The 27,211-nt window shown below is 45.7% G+C and overlaps 1 protein-coding gene across 1 annotated transcript; it reads right to left on the reverse strand.

Annotated features, from left to right (window-relative positions):
- Window positions 1–5,432: 5,432 nt before the first annotated feature.
- Window positions 5,433–27,211, reverse strand: LOC137340376 (spondin-2-like). The gene is made up of 5 exons (XM_068002796.1): window positions 27,028–27,211; window positions 24,958–25,172; window positions 14,868–15,357; window positions 6,807–7,223; window positions 5,433–5,560 (listed from the first exon to the last, which is right to left on the reverse strand). The coding sequence occupies exons 1-5, from the start codon at window positions 27,209–27,211 to the stop codon at window positions 5,433–5,435; spliced, it is 1,434 nt and encodes a 477-aa protein (XP_067858897.1).

Consider the following 27,211-nt stretch of genomic DNA (forward strand, 5'->3'; position numbering starts at 1 on the left):
TTCGATTCACTCCACGTGATATCAAGAAAAGGCTGAGTGCACTGGATACAGCAAAGGCTATGGGCCCCGACAACATCCCAGCTGTAGTGCTGAAGACTTGTGCTCCAGAACTAGCTGCGCCTCTAGCCAAGCTGTTCTAGTACAGCTGCAACACTGGCATCTACCCGACAATGTGGAAAATTGCCCAGGTATGTCCTGTCCACAAAAAGCAGGACAAATCCAATCCGGCCAATTACCACCCCATCAGTCTACTCTCAATCATCAGCAAAGTGATGGAAGGTGTCGTCGAAAGTGTTATCTAACAGCACTTACTCACCAATAACCTGCTCACCGATGCTCAGTTTGGGTTCCGCCAGGACCACTCTGTTCCAGACCTCATTACAGCCTTGGTCCAAACATGGACAAAAGAGCTGAATTCCAGAGGTGAGGTGAGAGTGACTGCCCTTGACATCAAGGCAGCATTTGACCGAGTGTGGCACCAAGGAGCCCTAGTAAAATTGAAGTCAAGGGGAATCAGGGGGATAACTCTTCAGTGGCTGGAGTCATACCTAGCACAAAGGAAGATGGTAGTGGTTGTTGGAGGCCAATCATCTCAGCCCCAGGGCATTGCTGCAGGAGTTCCTCAGGGCAATGTCCTAGGCCCAACCATCTTCAGCTGCTTCATTAATGACCTTCCCTCCATCATAAGGTCAGAAATGGGGATGTTCGCTGATGATTGCACAGTGTTCAGTTCCATTCGCAACCCCTCAAATAATGAAGCTGTCCGAGCCCGCATACAACAAGACCTGGACAACATCCAGGCTTGGGCTCATAAGTGGCAAGTAACATTCGCGCCAGACAAGTGCCAGGCAATGACCATCTCCAACAAGAAAGAGTCAACCACCTCCCCTTGACTTTCAACGGCATTACCATCGCCGAATCCCCCACCATTAACATCCTGGGGGTCACCATTGACCAGAAACTTAACTGGACCAGCCATATAAATACTGTGGCTACAAGAGCAGGTCAGAGGCTGGGTATTCTGCGGCGAGTGACTCACCTCCTAACTCCCCAAAGCCTTTCCACCATCTACAATGCACAAGTCAGGAGTGTGATGGAATACTCTCAACTTGCCTGGATGAGTGCAGCTCCAACAACACTCAAGAAGCTCGACACCATCCAAGATAAAGCAGCCCGCTTGATTGGCACCCCATCCACCACCCTAAACATTCACTCTCTTCACCACGGCGCACAGTGGCTGCAGTGTGCACCATCCACAGGATGCACTGCAGCAACTCGCCAAGGCTTCTTTGACAGCACCTCCCAAACCTGCGACCTCTCTCACCTAGAAGGACAAGAGCAGCAGGCACATGGGAACAACACCACCTGCACGTTCCCCTCCAAGTTACACACCATCCCGACTTGGAAATATATCGCCGTTCCTTCATTGTCGCTGGGTCAAAATCCTGGAACTCCCTTCCTAACAGCACTGTGGGAGAACCTTCACCACACGGACTGCAGCGGTTCAAGAAGGCGGCTCACCACCACCTTCTCAAGGGCAATTAGGGATGGGCAATAAATGCTGGCCTGGCCAGCGACGCCCACATCCCATGAACGAATAAAAAAAAACCTAACTCCACAATGGACTCACCCCACTCTACCTCTACAATGGACTCACCCCACCCTACCTCTGGAATGGATTCACCCCACCCTACCTCTACAATTGACTCACCCCACCTTACCTCTGTAATGGACTCACCCCACCTTACCTCTGCAATGGACTCACCCCACCCTGCCTCTACAATGGACTCACCCCACCCTACCTCTGGAATGGATTCACCCCACCCAACCTCTGCAATGGCCTCACTCCACCTTACCTCTATAATGGCTTCACTCCACCCTACCTCTATAATGGCCTCACTCCAACCTACCTCTTCAATGGCCTCACTCCACCCTACCTCTACAATTGACTCACCCCACCCTACCTCTGGAATGGACTCACTCTACCCTACCTCTACAATTGATTCACCCCAACCTACCTCTACAATGGCCTCACTCCACCCTACCACTACAATGGCCTCACTCCAACCTACCTCTACAACGGACTCACTCCACCCTACCTCTACAACGGACTCACTCCACCCTACCACTACAATGGCCTCACTCCACCCTACCTCGAGAGCAAGTATGTCTTTTCTTAAGTATGGAAACCAAAACTGTATGCAGTACAAAGGGATCTGGGGGTCCTAGTGCAAGAAAATCAAAAAGTTAGTATGCAGTTGCAGCAGGTGATCAAGAAGGCCAACGGAATGTTGGCTTTTATTGCTAGGGGGATAGAATATAAAAACAGGGAGGTATTGCTGCAGTTATATAAGGTATTGGTGAGACCGCACCTGGAATACTGCATACAGTTTTGGTCTCCATACTTAAGAAAAGACATACTTGCTCTCGAGGCAGTACAAAGAAGGTTCACTCGGTTAATCCCGGGGATGAGGGGGCGGGCATATGAGGAGAGGTTGAGTAGATTGGGACTCTACTCATTGGAGTTCAGAAGAATGAGAGGCGATCTTATTGAAACATATACGATTGGGAAGGGGCTTGATCGGGTGGATGCTGTGAGGATGTTCCCAAGGATGGGTGAAACTGGAACTAGGGGGCATAATCTTAGAATAAGGGGCTGCTCCTTCAAAACTGAGATGAGGGGAAACTTTTTCACTAAGAGGGTGGTAGGTCTGTTGAATTTGCTGCCCCAGGAAGCTGTGGAAGCTACATCATTAAATAAATTTAAAACAGAAATAAACAGTTTCCGAGAAGTAAAGGGAATTAGGGGTTACGGGGAGCGGGCAGGAAATTGGACATGAATTTAGATTTGAGGTTAGGATCAGATCAACCATGATCTTATTAAATGGCGGAGCAGGCTCGAAGGGCCGATTGGCCTACTCCTGCTCCTATTTCTTATGTTCTTATGTTCTTATGTTCTCTACAATGGCCTCACTCCAACCTACCTCTACAATGGACTCACCCCACCCTACCTCTACAATGGACTCACCCCACCCTACCTCTAAAATGGCCTCACTCCAACCTACCTCTACAATGGCCTCACTCCACCCTACCTCTACAATGGACTCACCCCACCCTACCACTACAATGGACTCACCCCACCCTACCTCTACAATGGCCTCACTCCAACCTACCTCTACAATGGCCTCACTCCACTCTACCTCTACAATGGCCTCACTCCACCCTACCTCTACAATGGACTCACCCCACCCTACCTCTACAATGGACTCACCCCACCCTACCTCTACAATGGACTCACCCCACCCTACCTCTACAATGGCCTCACCCCACCCTACCTCTACAATGGCCTCACTCCAACCTACCTCTACAATGGCCTCACTCCAACCTACCTCTACAATGGCCTCACTCCACCCTACCTCTACAATGGCCTCACTCCACCCTACCTCTACAATGGACTCACTCCACCCTACCTCTACAATGGACTCACCCCACCCTACCTCTACAATGGCCTCACTCCACCCTACCTCTACAATGGCCTCACTCCACCCTACCTCTACAATGGACTCACCCCACCCTACCTCTACAATGGACTCACCCCACCCTACCTCTACAATGGACTCACCCCACCCTACCTCTACAATGGCCTCACTCCACCCTACCTCTACAATGGCCTCACTCCACCCTACCTCTACAATGGCCTCACTCCACCCTACCTCTACAATGGCCTTACCCCACCCTACCTCTGCAACTTCCCCAGCCTTAAGTCTCCGCTCACACCCTCTAGAGTAGCCACTGAAAAGATTCAAATGAATACTCGCATATTCCTGGAGTTTTCTTTTAATATCCATCCTTCTTCCCTGGAATGAGAGAATACTCAACTTTTTCCATATCTAATGCCCGGCTAACAAAATCACGGAAACACATGATTTCTGAGAGTGTGATTTCATTAAGCGGTCGATAATCATGTCGGCATTCTTCCACTTTTCCATAAAAGGGAGATTTCAGGATTCTGGTATCTTGGAAGAACTGAACTTTAGCAGCTGAAGTAGCTGGTTGATTGCAGGAGGAAAGAGGGAAATGTAAACGGACTGCAGGATAGACTAACACTGCTGAACTCTGATATATATTCAAAGTCTGTCAGTGAAGTTCCATCAGTATTTTAGTTCTAGTACAATCTTTCATTGTAAAGACAAAACTGATGTTTGCATGAAAGTCTTCCCATTGCTTGACTTACCCATTTGTTTTTTTAAACTTTAAACAGGCTGTTTTTGCCATCAAATTGTAATAGCTACTTATCAGTGGAATTAGGAGACCACTGACTCTAGAGAGAGTCAGGCCCACATGCCCAAATTACCAAAATCACAAGGGAATTACAGACGAGGAATGACCCATTCATCCGTAATGAACTGAAGCACCAGTTGTTTCTTAAGTGATTCTAGAGTTTTTGCCTTAACTACTCCATCTGGGAGTTCATTCCAAGTGTTGACCATTTGTGTGAAGAACTTCCTGATATCATAGAATTACATAGAATTTACAGCACAGAAACAGGCCATTCGGCCCAACTGATCCACCAGCGTTTATGAGCCTCCTCCCACCCCTCTTCACCTAACCCTATCAGCATGACCTTCTATTCCTTTCTCTCTCATGTGTTTATTTAGCTTTCCCTTAAATGCATCTAAGTTATTCACCTCAACTATTCCTTGTGGTAGCGAGTTCAACATTCTAACACTCTCTGGGTCAAGAAGTTCCTCATGAATTTCCTACTGGATTTATTGGTGACCATCTTATTTTTGTGGACCCCTGTTTTGGACTCCCCACAAGTGGAAACATTATCTCTATGTCGAGCCTATCAAACTCTTTCATAATCTTAAAGACCCCTATCAGGTTTACCCCTTAGCCTTAGCCCTCTCTTTCCTTATCAATCCTACATTTGCCTTTTTATCAGTTTAACCCAGAGCCCTAGTCCTACTCTTGCAAATTAATTTAAAGAACTTATCTGGATTTATCTTTCCCTTACCGTTTGACTGCCTCAATATACCTCTCAAGCGCCTCCTTTCAAGGTTGAAGAGCCCAGGTTACTCCAATCTCTCCTCATAACTGAGACCTCTCAGACTGGGGATCGACCATGTGGCTCATCTCTGCTCTGTATCGTCGACCTGAACTGGACGCAGTACTCAATCAGCTCTTGTTGAGCAAAGCTCTGTCAGGAGAGTACAAACTCGCACAGTATCTCTCCAAGGTGTCGACTGCCTGTCTCTCTCTGATATTATCCTTTCCACGTGTACCCCAGCTCCACATTGCCCAGTTAACTTGCACCACACTGCACACACAAGTGGTTTATAAATAATTTTATTCTTTTTAACTGTCTCATTAACCGTAACTAGTAGGGGGCGTGGGGGGGGTCTGGCAACTTCTGCAGATTGGGATGCTTCCTATCCACCCCTTTCTGATGCTGTGTTTGAGGTCAGGTTGGTGAAGAACTGGTCAGTGGAAGCATTCAGAAGCGCCAGAGGACTATTAATGGATTGGTTTCCAGCCTCTGAGTGCCCCTGGCTTTTACCTGCAGGTGAGAGAGAGAAATATAAATAGAATCGATTATCATGTGAGCTAGGATAGCCATAAAGAAATAAGCAGCTCTGTAGTGCTGGCAATCTGTTACTATTGGTTCCTCTGATGCTTTCCATAGTGAAAGTACTGTCTAGTGTGGATCTGTTCCATTTAGATGTAATGAGGGAGGTGCTGTACCACAACGCAGTGGAGATATAATCACAAGATCACAAGATAATTCCAGACAACGAAGGCCATTCGGCCCATTTTATTGCATCATCTAGTAAGATGCTACAGCCCCCCCCATTGCAACATCCATTTGTTTCTTAAATGATTCCAGGGTTTTTGCCTCCACTACTCTATCTGGGAATCCATTCCGAGCATTGATCTTGAGCACATAATCTAGGCTGACACTCCCACTGCAGTACTGAGGGAGTGCTGCACTGTCGGGGGTGCCGTCTTTCGGACGAGATATTAAACTAACGCCCCATTTGCCCTCTCAGTTGAATGTGAATGGCACTATTTCAAAGAAGAGCAGGGGAGTTCTCCCCGGTGTCCTGGCCAATATTTATCCCTCAACCAATATCGATAAAACAGATTATCTGGTCATTATCACATTTTTGTTTGTGGGACCTTGCTGTGAGCAAATTGGCTGCCACATTTCCTACATTATAACAGTGACTACACTTCAAAAAGTTCTTCATTGGCTGTAAAGTGCTTTGGGACGTCCTGAGGTCATGAAAGGGGCTATATAAATGCAAGTCTTTCTTTCTTTCTTTTCTATGAAAGGATGTGGTAGATGGACTAAATGGCCTCCTCGATCTGTAATTTTGCACCCCAGCAAGAGTGGGTGAGGCAGATTTTCCTGAACCCACACCTGAGGTTATTGGATAGCCTGGGAGCAGCGAATACAGGAAAATCGGGTGGAGAGGGATACACATGTCTGTAAAGAATGAATTTAAATGAATTGACGGAAAATCAGGTGGGCTCCCTTAGGGTCTTGTACTCATTCCTCCCCAAAAACCCTGGGTAATTTTGCTCTTCCCTAACCTGGGGATTCTGAAGTCAAGTGCCCTTCCCACCATTCTGGCTGGGGTTGGCTAACTCATCAGCATAACTGGGCTAGGGATTGAATCAGGAACCTTCTGGCCTGCACAGTTCCCATATTCGCTGTGCTCCGGTGATCTATCAATCCCAGGCTCATGAACAAGAAGATCTGTCCCAATTGCTCCAGGAAAGAAGGGCAAAATGAAACCTACTTGTTAATTTTAGTAGCTCGTCAGTTTCTTGGACTCTGGTTGCGTCATGATGAGCTAGTGCTGTCATATTCTCAGGTTCACCTCCTGTTTCGTTGTGTAGTGATTGTGTCTCTTCCAATGAACCAGAGTCTTTGCTTTCATTCAAGTTTGGCTCTACTTGTCTCGTTACCGTTCCTTCTGCTGGGTCAGAAATAGTGACATTGCCGTCTGCCACTGGGGTCGGACACGGGGATTCCTCGCACTCTTCCTGGATCAGCAGGGGTGGGCAGGTCTCCCCGTCATTGGCGGGATGCTGCACGATGAACCGTGTCCTCTCTCGGGCGCCAATCCCACAGCTCTGGCTGCAGAGACCCCAGGAAGACCAGTAGGAGACTTCGCAGTCCAGGGGTGTGCTGGTGAAATCCTTGTCCTGTGACTCTGAAGGATTACAAAAAAAAACCTTATTACTATAACGTTATGGCATTCAGTTGTTACCACTCGGTACATGGCTGTGCATTTCAACTTCACTCCCCAATAAGGTGGTAATTCATTGCCATCGAACGCTAAAATACTGCTTTGACACCACGTATTATCACTTAAATTCCTGCTCCACATGGCATGGTATGGCCCAGTGTTGACCATTAACGTTAGCGTAATTGCAAATCCAGATGTTGCTAATTGCATTTCTGATCAGTAAATGAACAATGAGTAATAGGCACCGTCAGTGAGCGTGCAATCTCAATACTCATATTCACACAGTGTGTGCACGTGAACTTTAAACTTTTTGTGCGTTTGTCGGTAAAATGGTGAGAGTGTGCGAATGGTTTTTGATCATTGTGAGAGCTTTACTTCCTTGGTTACTGAATGGTGGGTAGATGTTAATGTGAAGTACATTTACCTGCATTGTGTGTAAGGCATTTTCAACCAAAATTATTGGCTTAAATGGTGTCGCTGTAGCCACACCTGTGGCTAGTCAACAATTTCTTTTGGACAGTACTGGTTTAGAGCTAATGTATGAAATTTACTCCATGGAAGAAACTGAATATTATGCATTGGTAATGTTCTTGTAAATCCTGGTTTAAGCTGCTCTACCAGTGTTGTATCCTAATATTAGTTAATATATTATAGTATACCTGTGTACTGTACTAGAATATTACAGTCAATTATTATATTTATTTAGCATATGCAGAATTATTATATAATGAATATATATGAAAGTCACAGCTCTGTATCAAATAACCTAACACATTTTTTATATGCATATATAAACACAGCATGTTGTACTTAACAACTGGAAGTATACATCAGATTATACTAGCTAATCTCCCGTGGCATTATTCCTGAGTAGTCTGGGGTGCAGAGCACGTTCGTAATATTTAGCTACTGGCCTGTCCCTTTAAGATCAATGCTCCGATACTCATCGTGGGGAAGTGGTATGAGTAGGTCTTGAGGTCAATTAGAGGTTAATTATTATTGTTGTTGATGGAAGTTTCTCTAGTTACGGAGCTGCTTGGCTTCTCCCCTTGTCATCTCAACAACCTCCCACCCCACCCCAAAAACAAGGAAATAACTGGGAATCAGGCTAGGTGGCATCAGGGAGCTTGGGGTCTGGGGCTAGGGCTGGGAAGTGGGCGGAGAGATTAGCGATATTTTAATTAGGCGGGTCTATATTTGACCGTGTGTGGCATTGTTAGAATTGTTGCTGACTCGGGGCAGTGGAGTCTCAAAGTACATTGGCGTAGCAATTTATAGTGCCATGGAATAGACGGGCATGTGTTCATGGCTGTCACTTCCCAAAGGTATGGAGATGCCGGTGATGGATTGGGGTGGACAAATGTAAGGAATCTTACAACACCAGGTTATAGTCCAACAGTTTTATTTGAAAATCACAAGCTTTCGGAGGCTTTCTCCTTCGTCAGGTGACTGTGACCTGACGAAGGAGAAAGCCTCCGAAAGCTTGTGATTTTCAAATAAAACTGTTGGACTATAACCTTTGTAAACAATTTTACAACACCAAGTTATAGTCCACCTGAGGAAGGAGGAAGCCTCCGAAAGCTTGTGAATTTAAAATAAAATTGCTGGACTATAACTTGGTGTTGTAAAATTGTTTACAATTGTCAACCCCAGTCCATCACCGGCATCTCCACATCAGGACTATAACCTGGTGTTGTAAGATTTGTTACACTTCCCAAAGGGATCGAGTGCCCAATCTCTGATGTATTGGGGGTGTGGGGGGTGAGCTGAAGGGAGGTGATAAATAGGGGCTAGCGATTTCCACTTAGAGAGGATGGCTGGGCTCTCTTCTCTGCTTCCACATACCTTTCACTTACTGATACTGATTAGCATTGGCAAAGATTTGAAATCAAGTCACTTGCCCACACCCTTTCTCACGATATGCTTGGTGTGAGGGATCAAATATAAATCAAGTAATAGGGGCTGAAGAAAAGAAATCATTTGGAGGTTGTTACTGGTGGATTAATTGTCTGCTGAGGTTGTTTGCTGATAACCTTGTGTTAATGTATTGGTTTATGCAGGTTCTCCGATAATCCCTGGCTTTAGACAGCCCACCATTAGTGGTGCAGTACAAATACTAGTACAGCAGAAAGCATGTAAAGCTGCCCAACGTCAATGTAGAGATAACAGTTGTCAGAGAAAAAAAAAGTGCTTGTTCTCTTGGTGAATTTTTGTACTCATCAGTTTTCAAATGGCGGGATTGGAAACATGGTTACAGGTTTTTGCACTCAATGTGAAATTTGCCCAGGTCAGGTATTCGGGTTTGCCAACCCTTCAGGATTGTCCGGGAGTCTCCAGGACACTGCTGTGAACGATCCAAAGAGAAGAATCATAGGGGCATTAAAAAAATTGCATGTTTTTTTTATTTTCTTTGAACATTTTCGTTTATTAATTATAAAAATATTGGAGATGGGGGAGGAGGAAGGTCCGTTTGACTGACAGTCGGGAATCATCTAATCATGTAGGAAGAGTCTGTTAGCTTTCCAATCGGCCTGGGAAGGCAGGGTGCCCTGAGGATGGACGTGTCGAGTGACCAATGGTGGGAGATTGAGGGCAGGGGGGGGTGGGGCGGGTGGAGGCAGGAGGTCATGTGACGAAACCTCCAGGAATATGTCCAACCAGAGTTGGCAACCCTGTCGGGTATAAAGACGTCTATTTTGACTTGTTGGGGAGGGGGGCTTGCGATCGTGGAGGGTGGGGGACCCGGGGCCCAAAAAATAATTCGACGCTTACCTTTGGCATGCCCTCTTCTCCATCGCCCGTGGAACTGATTGGAGTGTGCACTGCACAGTCTCCGACCAGTTCATACCTAAAATGGCAATTGGGGGTCCTATTTACGTCCTAGGACTCCGATTTCCATATTAAAAGAGGCCTATCGCCTGAAACAGGCGGGGGCTTTGGACACGCAGACGTAGATTCCTTTCAAAATGGAGTCAGCCGCATCAATGGTATTAACGGGAGCGGTGGGGCTACCGACCCCACTTTGAGGTTGTTACTGCCCTATTAACAACAGGTGAAGGCAGGCAAGATCAACCTCAAAGTCTCTTGACAAAATGCTAGTCGGACAACTCCTTCTCTCTATCACCCCCCAACCCTGATAAAAATGAAGGGGCAAATGTTTATTCCACAGTCCTCTTGCTGCGGAGCTTCGTCTGGTTGGGACTTGGGTCATGCCTTCCTCGATCTTCAGCGGAAGACGCATGGCCAGATTCCTGGCATGCGCGTGCCCCTGGCTCGCGGAGCTCTGCACCAGGAATGTTGAAGATGAAAATTTAAGCCGAAGAGAGAACCAGGGCCCCGCCATCGCTGGAAGTCAATAAATCTCTGGTGTCTTTTAGCTCTAGAAAGTAACAGTGGGAGTTGCTGAGGAATTTTTTGGGCACCAGCAGATCTTCTGTGTTCAGAGCTGCAGGTTTAGAATTCAGTACGTCAGTGCTATTGGAATGTACAGGGTTGAGGGGAAAAAAAAAGCCCATTGTATTTCATCTGCCTGGATCCCCAGTCACTTTCCTTCATTCTACAATCTTCAGGCTTGGAAACTCCAAGCTTGGTAATTGCCAACCACTACTGGCCAATCTACCTTGTCTTCCCTCTTACTCTCTTCAGCCCCAGTGGTGTCCTGCACTATGGGCCTCGGCCCTTCACTTTGGTCTCCTGATAAGAAAGGGGAGATGGGGAAGGTTTCCCCTTATTCGATGCTTGCCACCAAATGATAACACCCGTGGAAAGAATACGTTTACGGTTTTGCCACGGAGATAATCTTCCCCCCAGTGTGACGAGTCTCAATTTCGATCAAGTGAGGATTCAGGGAGGAGGTGCAGAATGGTGCATTTACAGTTTAAGAGGGACAACAGGGGAAAGTTAATGGATTTACGGAGCACAGCAGTAAAAAGAAAATAAAGAACTTGCATTTATATTGCACCTTTCATAACCTCAGGATGTCCCAAAGCACTTTATAGCCAATGAAGTACTTTTTTGAAGTGTATTCACTGTTGTAATGTAACAAACGTGGTGACCAATTTATGCACAGAAGGTCCCACAGACAGCAATGTGTTAATGACCAGATAATCTGTTTTTAGTGTTGTTGGTTGAGGGATAAATATTGGCCAGGACACTGGGGAGAACTCCCCTGCTCTTCTCCAAAATAATGCTTTTACGTCCACCTGAGAGGGCAGATGGGGGCCTCGGTTTAAGGTCTCATCTGAAAGATGGCACCTTCGACAGTGCAGCAGTCCCTCAGTGCTGCTTTGGAGTGTCAGTCCAGACTACGTGCTCAAGTCACTGGAGCGGAAAAAAAATAAGGGTTAATTCCGCGATCTCACACTCCCAGCACGAAAGTCACGTTTGAAGGGAGCGCGAGTCGGAAATGGAACTGCAACATTTTGGTGGCCCTCTGTTGGGAGCATGGGGGTCACAAAATTAAGCCCTATGATGTCTTAAGGTCAAACGGCTAATCTTATGAATTGACACTTCAGGTGCGGAGCTTAATGGATGGAAAATTATGGGTAACCTGCGTCCGAATTCCCAATATGTGATCCCAGCAGATGAATCATAGAAATTTACGGCACAGAAAGAGGCCATTCGGCCCATCATGTCTGTGCCAGAAGAAAAAGAGCTTTCCAGCCTAATCCCACTTTCCAGCTCTTGGTCCATAGCCTTGTAAGTTACAGCACTTCAAGTGGATATCCAAGTACTCTTTAAATGCGATGAGGGTTTCTGTCTCTACCATCTTTTCAGGCAGTGAGTTCCAGACCCCCACCATCCTCTGGGTGAAAAAAATTCTCCTCAGCTCCCTTCTAATCCTTCTACCAATTACTTTAAATCTCTGCCCCCTGGTTTTGACCTCTCTGCTAAGGAAATGGGTCCTTCCTATCCACTCTGTCTAGGCCCCTCATTATTTTATACACTTCAATTAAATCTCCCCTCAGCTTCCTCTGTTCCAAAGAAAACAACCCCAGTCTATCCAGTCTTTCCTCATAGCTAAAATTCTCCAATCCTGGCAACATCCTCATAAATCTTCTCTGTACCCTCTCTAATCACATCTTTCCTATAATGTGATGACCAGAACTGTAATCGGTACTCTAGCTGTGGCCTAACTACAGTTCTAGCATAACTTCCCTGCTCTTATATTCTGTGCCTCGGCTAATAAAGGAAAGTATCCCGTATGCCTTCTTAAACACCTTATCTACCTGTCCTGCTACCTTCAGGGATCCGTGGGCATGCACTCCAAGATCCCTCTGTTCCCCTACACCATTTATTGTGTACTCCCTTGCCTTGTTTGCCCTCCCCAAATGCATTACCTCACACTTCTCCGGATTGAATTCCATTTGCCACTTTTCTGCCCACCTGACCAGTCCATTGATATCTTCCTGCAGCCTACAGCTTTCCTCCTCACTGTCAACCATACGGCCAATTTTTGGATAATCTGCAAACTTCTTAATCATGCCCCCCACATTTAAGTCTAAATCATTAAAAAGCAAGGGAACTGGTACTGAGCCAATACAACAGGCCAGAGCTTCAGTGTGCTGCATCATCTTAGGATAATTGTGAATTTAAAATTTAGCCTGTAGATATTAGCATGATAGCATTTTCTTACACCTCCTCACCATAGAGGAGAGTAGCATATTAGGATAGTCCCATGGGTAGCAGCCTACTGGTCCTCCATTGGCCCTCTGGAATATAACCTTCATGTCACCCAATGTTGTTGATTTTTGGGACCATGGAGATACCTTTTAAGAATCTTTAAACCGTTATGGATTTTCTCAACCCATGAACACCACACCCATTTTCCCCACACATGTTAGACTGGGGAAGGAACACATACCCCTTTAGCCAAGATTTCATGTGCTGTACATGTAGAAATGGAGGCTCCAAAAACAAACATAAAAATCTGATCAGCACTTTGTGTGAGTTACAAAATTAGGTTCATGGGAGGATTAATTCCACAGCTCTTCCACCTCTTTTGTATAAAGGCACAAAACAATAAAGGCCCAAAAACTGCCCAGTCCTGGGTGGTTTAATGCACTTTGAAGCACTAGTGCAGGACACCTACAAAGTGATCTACAAGCTCTTCTACTACCCAAGAAGCCAAAACCAGTTTTTTCTTTGTGCCTGTGTGAGCATAATGCTCTGGTTTTAGAATCATAGAAAGGATACAGCACGGAAGGAGGCCATTCGGCCCATCGAGACCACTCTGGCTCTATGCAAGAGCAATCCAGCTAGTCCCACTCCCCGGCCCTATCCCCGTAGCCCTGCAAATTTTTTCCTTTCAAGTAACTTATCCAGTTCCCTTTTGGAGGCCGTGATTGAACCTGCCTCCACCAGCCCCTCGGGCAGTGCATTCCAGATCCTAACCACTCGCTGTGTAAAAGAGTTTTTCCTCATGTCACCTTTGGTTCTTTTGCCAATCACCTTAAATGTATGCCCTCTGGTCCTGGACCCTTCCGCCAATGGGAGCAGTTTCTCTCCATCTACTCTGTCTAGACCCTTTGTTTGTTTAAGAGCTCCTGAGCCTGGCAAATTGGAAAAAACTGCTCCCCAATTGGTAGACTGACACCAAAAGAGAGCAGCTTTTGCCAGCCCTTCAGGTTCAAAAAGTTTCCCGTCATCACCCTTTAGGGAGATTGGAGCATGGAGGTGACAGGCACCAGCAGCAGAGATCACAGCAGTGAGTGAGTGGAGGACCAAACCAAACAACAGGGAGTAAAGAAAAAAAAAGTGTTAGACAGCCCGTCATTTTCTCGGCAGGCGAGGTTTGAACACGTGTGTTTACAGGGACGTGGATTTTTGTGCATGACGTTCTGCACCAGGAGCGCGAATGCCTAAAACTGCCTCTCAAAGGTAAATCGATGAAATGTTATGAGTCGATTCGTGGCATCAAACATGCTTTTAGTTTCTCCCCCGCTCCGCCGGCGTTACTTCACCGGAAGTGCGGCGGAAACCCGGATTGCCCGCGTGACCGGGGTTTCCGTCGCACTTCTGGCAAAGTAACACCGGCAGAGCGCTGAGGAATTTCCCAGCCAATTATCACGAATTGGGGTCCATCTGGGGCTTAGAGGGCTAAATTATGAGGACAAGTTGTATAAACTTGGCTTGTATTCCCTGGAGTTTAGAAGGTTGAGGGGTGATCTGATTGAGGTGTTTAAAATGTTAAAAGGATTCGGCAGGGTAGATACGGAGGAACTATTTCCTCTGGTGGGGGAATCCAGAACAAGGGGGCACAATCTTAAAATTAGAGCTAGGCCATTCAGGAGTGAAGTCAGGAAGCACTTTTTCACACAAAGTGTAGTACAAATCTGGAATTCTGTCCCCCAAAAGGCTGTGGATGCTGGGGGACAATTGGAGCTTTCAAGACTGAGAGCGATAGATTTTTGTTGGGTAAGGGTATCGAGGGATATGGAGGTAAGGCGGGTAAATGGAGTTGAGGTGCAGGTCAACCATGATCTAATTGAATAGCGGAGCAGGCCTGAGGGGCTGAATGGCTCCCTCCTGTTCCTAAGGTTCCTGTCCCGGTGAATGCGAGGTCCAGATCAGATTATGACTTACTCTTCCCATTTGGGTCGTATCTGCTTCCTGGCTCCTTTTCCAAAGGCTTTTCAAGCACGTCATTGAAAACGTCATCGGCTTTGAACAGTTCCACTTCCACTTTCGTCTCATTTTCAGCGAGTGTCCGGTCGACCTGTAGAAGTTCAGTCAGGTTTTGCCTTCTTCCATGGTTTGGTTGTGTTTGCTCGGGTCCCTGATGCGGTGCCTGACTGGGCGAGACTGCGGAGAGCAGATCGAACTCTGAGCAGCCCATTCTGGGCAACGATTCCAGGCGCGGATAGAAGAAGGAATTGGCCGGGTGTGAGGGATGCTTGGCGGTTATTTGGAACATTGTCTCCTGAGGGTCGGTGGCAAAGTTTGGAGATGAAAATGTAAATCCGCTATCTGTCCCGGCATCCCAAGGGAATAGATCCAATGTGTAGGATTCCTTCCACTTGTTATTCTCACACAGGTTTATACTGTTAGCGCCAAGAAACCAATCGGGACTGGGAATTATACGCACCAGGAATGAAACCTGAACAGCAAAGTGAAAACCCAGTTAGTTCCTTAGTCTTTTGTGTAAATTCAAAACTAGAAATAAAAACCTGACTCACAAGGATAAGGAGCTGGAAAATCCCAACCTTTGTAGCTTTTCAAAAAGAAATTCCTGGGGGTGAAATTCGACCTTGGGCGGCAGTGCAAAACGGGCGGCAGCAAATCGGCAGAGAGGAAAAGAAAATCGGTCGGAGCTTAAAAAGGACTGCCAAATCGCTCGCGCCCATTTTGCGCTACTCCCAAAATAATTTCTCCCCCCCACCCCCCCCACCCCGCCTCTATTTTCTTCCCTCCTGTCGTGAAAGCACTGACTCAGCGGGGGCCATTTTAACCTAACCAGCCTGGTGGGGTGCTGACCGGATTGGGTTGGCCACCCGGTTTTACACCGCGCCCGGTTTTACACCGCGCCCGGTTTTACCGTCCATTGGCTTCAATGGAGAGTAAGATCGGGCGCGGGTGTAAAATGGGCGGCTGACTCGAACCCGCCCGTTACCCACCCGGTGGGTTAAGAGGAATGCTACTGCCAGTTTTCCACGCCCTAGTGATAGTGAAAAATACCCCCGGTGAGTGTTGACAGGCTTTCAAACAAGAAGGTGTGCAACCGGCAACCCCAGTCCTGTTCTCACCCGACACCCACACACTCGCACGTTCCAGTGGTGGTCATTGTACGTTAATCAGAAATGGCAACTCTGGGTAATATTTCTCCTCAGTAGCCCAGCAATGCCAAATCCAATCGTGGCACAATACTGCCATCCTGGCTGAGATCACCTGAAGGATGGCACCTCTGACAATGCACCCGAGAAATGGGCAACCAGCAGTTCAAAGCCTGGGTGGGCACCTTGTGCACCCACTTGCCGGCCTGAATCAACTTTCAGCCAGGCCTTTAACTAAATGGCTGTCACTCCTGCCCAAAATGCAATCCTGTCCATTCCAATGCAACATTGAAGGAGTGCTGCATTGTCAGAAGTGCCATTCTTCAGGTGAGAAATTGAACCAAGGCCCGTCTGATTATTTAGGTGATTCGGTTGACATTAAGGATCCCATGGCAGTATTATCAGAAGGGAGGTCTCCTGGTATCTTTGGCCAACATTCCTCCCTCAAGCAACACCACCTAAAATAGCTTAACTGACCATTGATCTTAATGCTGTTTATGGGATGGGATGTTTGCACTCAAAAAAACAAATCACTGTGTGAAATTTTGATGTTATTTTTAAAGTAACGTATTTTATTTTGCTCTTGAGGGGTATGATGTCAGTAGAGGTTCCATTGTGCCGTTTTTCCCCCAATGGAATGTCACTGGTGGGCATGCATGACTACTGTCCAAATATGTAATCTTAAAGTAAAAATAAGATTCGTGTCTGATACTTGGAATGCATGGTTCTGATTGACTGGTCCTGACATCAGTATTTATGTCTGAATTTCAAAGAAGATGGAGAGATTAACCGGCTAGCTTTCCTCTTTTCATTAAATTAAAACACTATTGAAGACACCTCTAAACACCTCCGAGAACAGTCAATTGAAAAATCTGGACTGGATAACCCTATAAGTGGGATAATCGAAATGGACCGGCACATGGCAATTGGGTAAATCCATGCCAAATCTCCGTAATTCTGATCCATACATATTCTGATATTTGACTAATGTTGAAGATTTTCAATTAGTAGAAATGTTACACATCTGTACAGATTGAGGCCACCACAGGTCTGATAGAAAAAAAAACATTGTATAAACTATGCAGTATTAAACTAGCCGTGGCTCAGTGGGTAGCACTCTCAACTCTGAGTCAGAAGGTTGTGGGTTCAAGTCCCACTCCAGAGACTTGAGTCCATAATCCAAGCTGACACTTCAATGCAGTACTGAGGGAGTGCTGCACTGTCGGAGGTGTCGCCTTTCAGATGAGACATTAAACCGAGGCCCCATCTGCTCTCTCAAGTGGATACAAAAGATCCCATGGCATTATTTTGAAGACGAGCAGGTGAATTCACCCAGTGTTCTGGCCAATATTTATCCCTCAACCAACATCACTAAAAAATAGATTATCTGGTCGTTATCACATTGCTGTTTGTGGGACCTTGCTGTGTGCAAATTGGCTGCCATGTTTCCTACATTACAAGTGATTACCCTTCAAAAGTACTTCATTGACTGTAAAGTGCTTTGAGATGTCTTGAGGTCATGAAAGGCGCTATAGAAATGCAAGTCTTTCTTTTTAATCCCAACACTGCATTTTTAAGTTTAAAGAAAAGACTTGCATTTATAGTCTCATCACATCTCTCAAAAATGTTCACATACAATGAAGTGCAGTGACTGTTGCTATGTAGCCAAACACAGCAGCCATTTTACCAATGTCCCACAAACAACGGTGAGATGAATAACTAGTCAATCTGTTTTGCTTGTGCTGGTTGGGTGAGGACACCTGGACCATCTCCTTCTCTTCAAACGGTGCTGTGGGATCTGTGGAACCACCTGAACCACCGGAACTGGCAGACAGGACCTTGATTTGACAGCCCATTCAGCACTTCTGGCAGTGCAGACCTCCCTTAGTACCGCACTGGAGCGTCAGCCTAGACAATGAACTGAAGTTGCTGTGATACTACACGTTTGAGATCAGCAACCGTTTTAAAGCAGGCAGACCCAAGTTATACTATCAGCTCTAGATCGCTCTGTGGCTCGGGGAAAATGGAGATCTGGACATACCTGCTCACACAGAGGCAACAATTCCACTCTCCAGCATCTGAATGCTGTTTAAATTTTACTGGTTGCCTAAACTGAACTTGTGCAACTTCATAACCGAGTTTCATTGCAGAGTTTGAATCGGTGCAAAAACGAAACAGATCCACATTTATGGAAGAAATGTAGCGAGACTGGTCTTTCTTCTGCCTTTTAAACGTTTGTTTTTTTTTTAGAAATTTGATTACATAGCAATAACTACAATATGCAATGATAGCAATATTGCAACAATACTTAAGTACAAGTTCACAACCGTCAAGCACCTGAGGGGAGATCATGTCGATCAACAGCGATGCTGCAAGGTCATATAAACTAAGGCACAAAGTACTGCGGTGAGGGTCTCGACCAGGACTAGACCCAGAATAACTGTAAGACTCCCATTATGGCCTGATAATGGCAGGGGTGGTTGGGACCAGGAGATCAAGTCATGGAAAGGCCTTAGTCTGAATTTTTATGGTTCCAAAGGATTAGTCCAACAAGTGGCATTGAATATTTGAGGCAAACAAATAGATCTCGCACCTGTGGGAGGGTAAAAATCAGAGGAAATTGGTCAAACAATATGAGGAGGGGAAGGGCAAAGGAAATACTTGGGGCAGTCTCCACTTGTACAATGAAATGGTGGGTAGAAATCCAGAACATCGGCAATACCAGGATCAACAGTGAACACCAGTATTATCACCTCCTGTTTTAAGCTGGACTTTTATTCCTGATGTCTCCCTGTAGCATTCCGTATTCCAGAAACTTTCACTGCAACACTCACCTCCTTACTAATCAACCAAGCTGACTGCCCGAAAAGGCCATGCATGTAACGAGTACCTTCAGATGAGACGTTAAACTGAGGCCCCGTCTGCCCCCTCAGGTGGATGTAAAAGATCCCATGGCACTATTTCGAAGAAGAGGAGGGGAGTTCTCCTCGGTGTCCCGGCCAATATTTATCCCTCAACCAACATCACTAAAAAAAGATGATCTGCTCATTTACCTCATTGCTGTTTGTGGGACCTTGCTGTGCGTAAATTGGCTGCCGCGTTTCCTACATTACAACAGTGACTACACTTCAAAGGTGCTTCATTGGCTGTAAAGCACTTTGAGACATCCTGAGGTCAGGAATGGCGCTATATAAATGCAAGTTTTTTTTCCCCCATCATTTCCCACTCCACGCAAATTCTGACTGAAAAGCATCCTGATGCAAGCAGAACATTCCTTGGCGAGCATCGAGTGGCATGTTCGGTCAGCATCCAGTTGTACCGAGAGCCTCACACTTGGCTACAGCACTAAACAAGCCGGGCAGCTGAGAAGTTGCATTTCAAGTTTGCTGGCTTTTAATTACTTGACTGAGTTTTTTTTTTCCCCTAAAGATTCTGCGAAATTCTTTCAGTGAACCGTGTCTATGTTGCGTGATGTTTTAGCCACAGAGTGCTACTCAGATGTGAAGGTGTGCCGATTGGAAAATGAAAGGGAATGTTCTAGCTGTGCTTATGTTTTCACTTTATGAGTTGGTAAGGATGAAGGGAGGTTCAGGAGCGGTGGATGGGGCTGCCGGCCTTTTTCTTTCATGATGTGCGGGGGGCTAGCAAAGGTACAGGGGTTCCTTGAAGAAAAGGAGACCCACTCCCTAACTTGGCAAATAAGCCAGCCAACTGGAAATGAGAACCTAAAAATGTTTACGCCCAACAGGTTTGTTTCTTTAGGATAGATCAACCCTACCGACCCACCTTGTCACTGGAACCCACAGCCCCAACTCTCTTACTGGAACCAGCTGGATGGACCGGTGGTGGTCTTTGCTCCTACATATTACTGTGTTCCTTTATTAATGCCTCTAATTGCCTCTTCAACATAATTATACTGTTTGACTCAATGGCTTTTTACTTTGGGCCAAGAAGTTCTGTCTGGTTTCCCTTTCTTCTGCTTAACTTCCTAATTTTTAACTGCGGTCCTTAGAATTTATGACCTTTTCACCGTGCTGATCAATCAGCCTGAAACAACTTTCTCCTTTCCCATCATAATGTTGAAGCCATGTAGATCACATCAAAGACTCCTCTTTTCCAAAGAAACGCTAACCAACTTTCTTAGCCTATCCTGATAAATTAAATTCCTGATACCCGGATTTATCTTTGTTACTCACCTCTGTATTTTCTCAGGCATTTATATTCTTCCTAGGTGACCAGAATTGCACGCTATACTTCCAATAGGGTCTGCCCAACACCACAAACTATACAACCTCATTTGATTTGTACAACAATGCTCTGCTAATACAGTGTATTGTTTCTCTTTTTTTTTAATGCAGCTAAGCAATGTCCTGAAGGTTTTACAGATGCACCCGTTAATCTTGATCGGCATGCTATACCACTGTTCCATTTAATACTTTAACCTCCTACAACTCTCCGAGATCTCTGTGCTCCTCCAATTCTGGCCTGTTGCGCATCCCCGATTTCCTTCGCCCCGTCATTGGCGGCTGTGTCTTCAGCTGCCTAGGCCCATAGCTCCGGAATTCCCTCCCTAAACCTCTCTCCCTCTCTCTCCTCCTTTAAGACGCTGCTTAAAACCTACCTATTTGATCAAGCTTTTGGTCACCTGTCCTAATATCTCCTTATGTGGCTCGGTGTCAACTTTTGTTTGATAATCGCTCCTGTTTTACTCCGTTAAAGGCGTTGTATAAATGCAAGTTGTTGTTGTTTATTGGCCCGGTTACCTAAAAGATCTAAGAGGAGATTCTCCACTTCGACACTCCCAGTGTATCAGGAAGTCGTGCATTCCCAGCCCATGATTTTCTGGCCCGGTGTCAAATTTTGTCTGATAATCACTCCTGAGAAGCGCCTTGGGACGTTTTACTATGTTAAAGGCGCTATGTAAACGCAAGTCGTTGTTGTTGGTGTTGTAGCAGAGGCTGGCCTGATCTCACGTTAAACGTGTCAGCTGATTGAAGTTGCCCAAAGTCTCCACTTTCCGACTGCCTCCCGTAGTCGATAACCGTGCGCACTGCTAGTTGAGCCTTCGGGCATCTTCAGTCAACCGACGTGTTTAACATGAGATGAGGTAAACCTCTGCTGCGATGTCTTGATTCTATTTACGTCCCTCTGCTTCTAACATCTGCCAGTTTATGTTGCAGAGTGAGATGTTAATTGGACACACCCGTAAAAAAAAAACGGCTTATAAAAAGCCGGTAAGTACTGACCTGCACAAAATAGTCAGCGCGCTTAACAGGGTTTAAGCAACGCCTATGGTGATGTCAAATAGTTAGCACCGTTTGCCCGATATAGGCGGCTGTCCATGATAAGCGAGGATGATGTCAGTGGTAGGGGGCTGAACTGAATTTCTGCGCTTTTTTTTAATCTCAAGCAGCAACCATGGATACTGAGAAATTTAGAATGACTGCATTAACCGGTAAATTTTGCAAGGCCCTAAGCCGCCAGCCAAGGCCTCGTGTACGTCCCGCGAGCTCCCAGCATGCACTCTGACTGCACGTGGGGCCCTGTCAGTAGCATAAGGCCTCATAATATTTACCCTTGCGTGTTTGTCCCGGGACAGCACTAGTGGCAAAAACAGAACACATCATAGATGGCGACCAAAAAAAAAATGTGCTTGATAGGGATCCCAGCTGTAAAATGCAGAAAGTGTTTCAGTTCAGAATGCTGACATGCCTCACCTTGATGAACAGAAAAAATATAAAGGAAAAGAACAAAACCACAGTTGACTTGAAGCTCCTTATCAGATGATGTTCGTGGTAAGTACTTGTGAGTTATGTGACCTCACCTCAATCATATGATAAAACCACAACCTTTGAACTGGGTCATTCATCCCGTAAATACCCTTCTTAACTCCATAGCAGGCTCGTGAAAAAATGCAGGCGCAGTGTTTCTATGGAGTTGATTGTCTTACGACTTTTGCTAAACTTGTCACATTTTTCTCACATTTCAAACATGCCAGCAACAACAAAAAAAATCATCATTGTTAGTTCGTCCTCCCATTTTATCTCCTTGCTCCGGTTGTTTATAGAAAGCCTAAGACAGCCACTGCCACACTCAACATGGCTGACAGTCATGCCACAATCACTAAAATTACAGCTTCTGCCTCGCTCAAGATGGCAGTTTAAGACAATTGGATTCTGTGATTATTTATCAATTAAAACACAAACAATTTTATTGTAAGAGTATGAAGTCAAGTCCACATTTAGCCTGGGAAGGTTTGATACCAACACTCTTTTTTAAACTGGCTGATCTCCTGTGGCATCACTTTTCGGCAGTTTGGAGTCTGGAGCATAATTGTGATACTTAGCGGCTCAGCCAGAGCTATGTTTAATCTGGCCAGTCCTATTATGGTCACGGCTCAGGCAATCCTGAGGGGAAGTGGTCTAAATGGGGACATCCTAAGGTCATTTAGAGGCTAATTGCAGAGGAAAGTTTCTGTAGATAGGCAGCTGCTTGTAAATGTCCAGTTCCTGCCCTTGGGGAGAGACCAGATTGTCAAGGTCAGAAAAACAACGAGAAACGATTCTATCTCGACTTTTATAAATTTTTGACACTTTAAAGTGCGATAGATATTGCTAGATGCAGGACTTTTATATATAGGTACAATGAGAGCGGTAAGCAATGTCCATATGCAACATTACCAAGGTGGCTGAAGGAAAAAGGGATAAAGGAATTTGGGATTGGGCCAACTCCATGAACTTCAGCTCATCCAAAACTCTGCTGCACCGAGGTCCTGTTCACCCACTACCTCACCCATGCTCGCTGACCCACATTGGCTCCCGGTCTGGCAACACCTCCATTTTTAAACTCTCATCTTCCATGGCCTCACCCCTCCCTATCTCTAACCTTCTCCAGCCCTGCAACCCTCCGAGATCTCTGCGCTCCTCCAATTCTTGCCACCTGCGCATCCCCGATTTTCATCGCCCCACCATTGGTGGCCATGCCTTCAGCTGCCTAGGCCTTGGCCACTGGAATTCCCTCCCTAAAGCTGTCCACCTCTCTCTCCTCCTTTAAGATGCTCCTTAAAACCTACCTCTTTGTCCAAGCTTTTGGTCACCTGTCCTAATGCCTCCTTACATTGCCCGGTGTCAAATTTTGTTTGATAATGCTTCTGTGAAGTGCCTCGGGACTTTTATTACGTTAAAGTCGCTATATAAATGCAAGTTGTTGTTGTATGCAAGATAAGCAACAACATGGGCTAGTTGTGCCGGACGGCCTGTTTCCGTGTTGCATTTTCCAGGTAATTTTATGTACTGATGGCCCCATGCCTATCTCACAAGACAATGAAATGTGAGGGTGAGCCAGAATGGAACATTTTTCCACTTCACAACACTGGTATCCCTCACATTCTGAAAATTTCCACTAAGAAGCTTCAATTCTAGGACTGTTAGAACATACAGAGTCTCGATGGCTCTGTCGATACATGCACTACCCAATGTGCTATCAAGGCATACGGACCAGGGAAGGTCCAAAGTTCAATCTCCGTCCTATTTGTGGGGTAGATTGTCAACTTATTGCCCAACAACAACAACTTGCATTTATATAGTGCCTTTAACATAGTAAAACATCCCAAGGAGCGATTATCAGACCAAATTTGACATCGAGGCATGTAAGGAGATACTAGGATAGGTGACCAAAAGCTTGGTCAAAGAGGTAGGTTTTAAGGAGCGTCTTAAAGGAGGAGAGAGAGGTGGAGAGACAGAGGGGTTTAGGGAGGGAATTCCAGAGATATGGGCCTAGGCAGCTGATGGCACGGTCACCAATGGTGGAGAGGTGAAAATCGGGGATGCGCAAGAGGCCTGAATTGGAGGAATGCAGAGATCTCAGAGCGTTGTAGGGCTGGAGGAGGTTACAGAGATAGGGAGGGGCGAGGTCATGGAGGCATTTGAAAACAAGGATGAGAATTTTAAAATCGAGGCATTGCCGGACAGGGAGCCAATGTAGGTCAGCGAGCACAGGGGTGATGGATGAACGACGTTGAGGATGAGTTGCCCATTATAGAAACTGTCTGATTTTCATTGCCATTGTCTTCAGTGGAAATCGGGCAGTTCCTACAAACTGGCGGCAGATCCGCAACACTGGGGCGGCAGGTAGAGAATCTGCCTCTATGAGTCAGCAGAACTCAGGCAGGGCAGCAGAAGGCCTAAACCTTGGCAACCTGTACCCAAGTGGTAAGTAGGTAAGTGGGGTGTGAGCCCATAGGCAAAGGGTTTGCCTCCATAAGCAGGCAAACAGCAACTCTATTTGTTTAGGATTCTCAGGAGATTGGTGGTGATGGGTTTGCTCGTCTGTCAGACACTGGGTTGACCACAACAAAACAATTGGCCTCAATGTTCCTGAGCTAGGGGTGTGGGGGGAAACCAGCAATGGGTGCTGCTCCTGATTGAAAGACAGAAAAGAAAGACTTGCATTTATGTAGCGCCTTTCATGACCTCAGGACGTCCCAAAGCGCTTTACAGCCAATGAAGTCATGTAGGAAACGTGGAAGCCAATTTACACACAGCAAGCTCCCACAAACAGCAATATGATAATGACCAGAAAATCTGTTTTAGGTGGTCCTTAGATTGGTATACAGTGAACCCTTGCTGGAAAGCACGTGTGTGTGCATGTGTGTGTGTGCGTGCGTGTGTGTGTGTGCGTGTGTGTGTGTGTATTGGCCTTGGCTGTGGTGTTCTCCATTGTCAACTTGATTGCATATACTGTCAAGCCTCATGGATGAGGTACTGGTAATGGTACTGCACCCATAGGCCATATCGCAGCCTGAGTCAATGCCTTAAGGGCGGTAAGAGAGAAATCTGAAAGTGGAGGGGGATAAAACGTACATCATTTATCTGAAGAGTTATAAAACACACATTGAGTCAAATAAGTTTCTGGTTCTTTTTACTTACGAGAGGGTGTGTAGGAGTGACGGTGAATACAGTACTGGAATTCCCTTCTCCTGCCATTATGGGGTTAGCATGAAACCAGCTCTGCACTGCGCCCATTGTAGCGTTCGCCTCTTCTAACAGAATTTTGTGTTTTCCATCCTCCACAAACATTCTAACGCCAGAGGAGGCCATGACCCCTTCAGCCCACAGAGTGAAGTCATAGTTGTGGACACAACCTGTGAGAGCAAAGGACCGAGGATGAAGTGATGTGGTACAATTTGGACTATGGAAACATACGTTTGAATGACCTCTCAGTAAAATCATTCGGTGTGAATGTCACTTTGCATCACCGACACCGGACGCACCAAGAACTGTCACCACGAATATGGATCCAAAGCAATTTGACGGCAAGGTTTGGTATGATCTGATCCTGAGATCAGTATCACACAGCCCCTGTCTCCATCCTATAAGGAGCTGCCATTCTTTCCGAATGGCACTTATACAACTAATTGCTTTATTTGATTGGACCATTTATCAACAATTCAGAGTAAAGGATGATTAAAATACTTTCTGCAGCACTATTTCCTATTTTTTTAAAAAAATTGTCATGGAACAGTTTCCAGAAAAATAAACTAATTGATTGAGTCACTTAATTTTCCGAACTATGATAGGCTGTGAGAATCACAGGGACCCACACAGTAATGGAAACATGGTGAAATGTGGACAAAAATAGGTCCTAACTGACAGGAATTTATGTCTGCAGTTATTAATTTAAAGACTTAATTAACATTACCTTGAAGAGCCATGAAATGTTTTGCCATGATACATTTCAATGGAATTTATATCATTGTGTTGTGTTACTTTTAAACACAATGGAAATTTTTTTTTAAAAATTCATTTTCAGGATGTGGGCATCATTGGCATTTATTACCCATGAGAAGGTGATGATGGGCCTTTTTCTTGAACCACTGACAGTAGTTTCATTCAACTGAGTGGCTTGCTCAGCCACTTCAGAGTTAAGAGTCACCCACAGTTGGTGTGGGACTGGAGTCACATATAGGCTAACCTGGGTAAGGATGGCAGGTTTCCTTCCCTAAAGGGAAGGAGTGAACCAGTTGGGTTTTTACAACAATGCTTCATGGTCACTTTTACCATCTTTTTATTTCTCAGATTTATTTTAACTGAATTCAAATTCTCAAACTGCCTTAAAGAGATTTGAATTTATGGTCTACTGAGATTAATTAATCCAGGTCTCTGGATTACTAGTCCAGTAACATAACCACTACACTACTTATGGCTTGGCTTACAAAATATTTTTTCACAAAGGCTTTCTACCATATTTACCAGCCTGAAACAAGCCGTTAGAAAATTGATTCCAGCCCGTCAGAACCCTAGTTATACTGCCTGGCTCTGAATTGAACTGTCAGAGCTAGGAGACAGCGTGGGTACTAACAGGCATGTGGAGAGATCTATACCCCGCTGGTAAATTTTAAATGTGCCCGCTTTCTTTAAACACAGCAACAAAAAGAAACTTGGCTGCAGTTTATACACTGTCCATAAGGTCCTGGGGAACCCATGAGCAGTTTGAATGTGGTTTGAGAATTCAACCCCATGCAGAGTCAAACCAAAGCAGTGTGAGCTGCCCTCTGTCGAAGAACTCACATTGCTCCGACTCCAACATTGGACCTAGACCTGACTCTATAGTTATACTGTCATTTCAGTCTCATCACAAGGTGAATCAGTGCAAAAGTGGTATCATCACTGCAGTCCTTTAACTATTACCTTTTTGGTGGCAACCTCCAGCAGTGCCTTTAAAGGGTGACTGGTGAGGCTGCATGTTGACCTTGTTTCCCTGAAAGCAGCCATCACTATATTGGAGGCTTATGCACCCGTTTTGCGCCTGAAAAACGGGCTCGGAGCCATCGAATATCTAAGTCAATGGGTGCAGATAGTAAATGGTTCTCTTTGAATTTCTATTCATCTATCATTTACTGGCTGGATTGCCTCAGTCTACTAGTTTTGCAATAAGATTTAATCAAGCAGATTTTTTTTTTGAAAATCACGAATACAACCAATTTCCGTAAGACTTACCAAAAAGCATAGACCACTGGGCCGGAGGTCTGTGTGTTGGAAATTGCTTTGGAAAGGAAAGGATGTTCCACTCGGCCAGGAATCTGAGGGAATAGTTTGCCGGCTTCCTGGCTTGGCAGGCGATCCGGTTGCCGGCGACGACCTGGGAGACGAGGAAGGGCCAGACGAGAAGAAGAGGATTCAT

The sequence above is a fragment of the Heptranchias perlo genome, chromosome 21 (genome assembly GCF_035084215.1).
Source record: "Heptranchias perlo isolate sHepPer1 chromosome 21, sHepPer1.hap1, whole genome shotgun sequence".
Lineage (NCBI taxonomy): Eukaryota > Metazoa > Chordata > Chondrichthyes > Hexanchiformes > Hexanchidae > Heptranchias > Heptranchias perlo.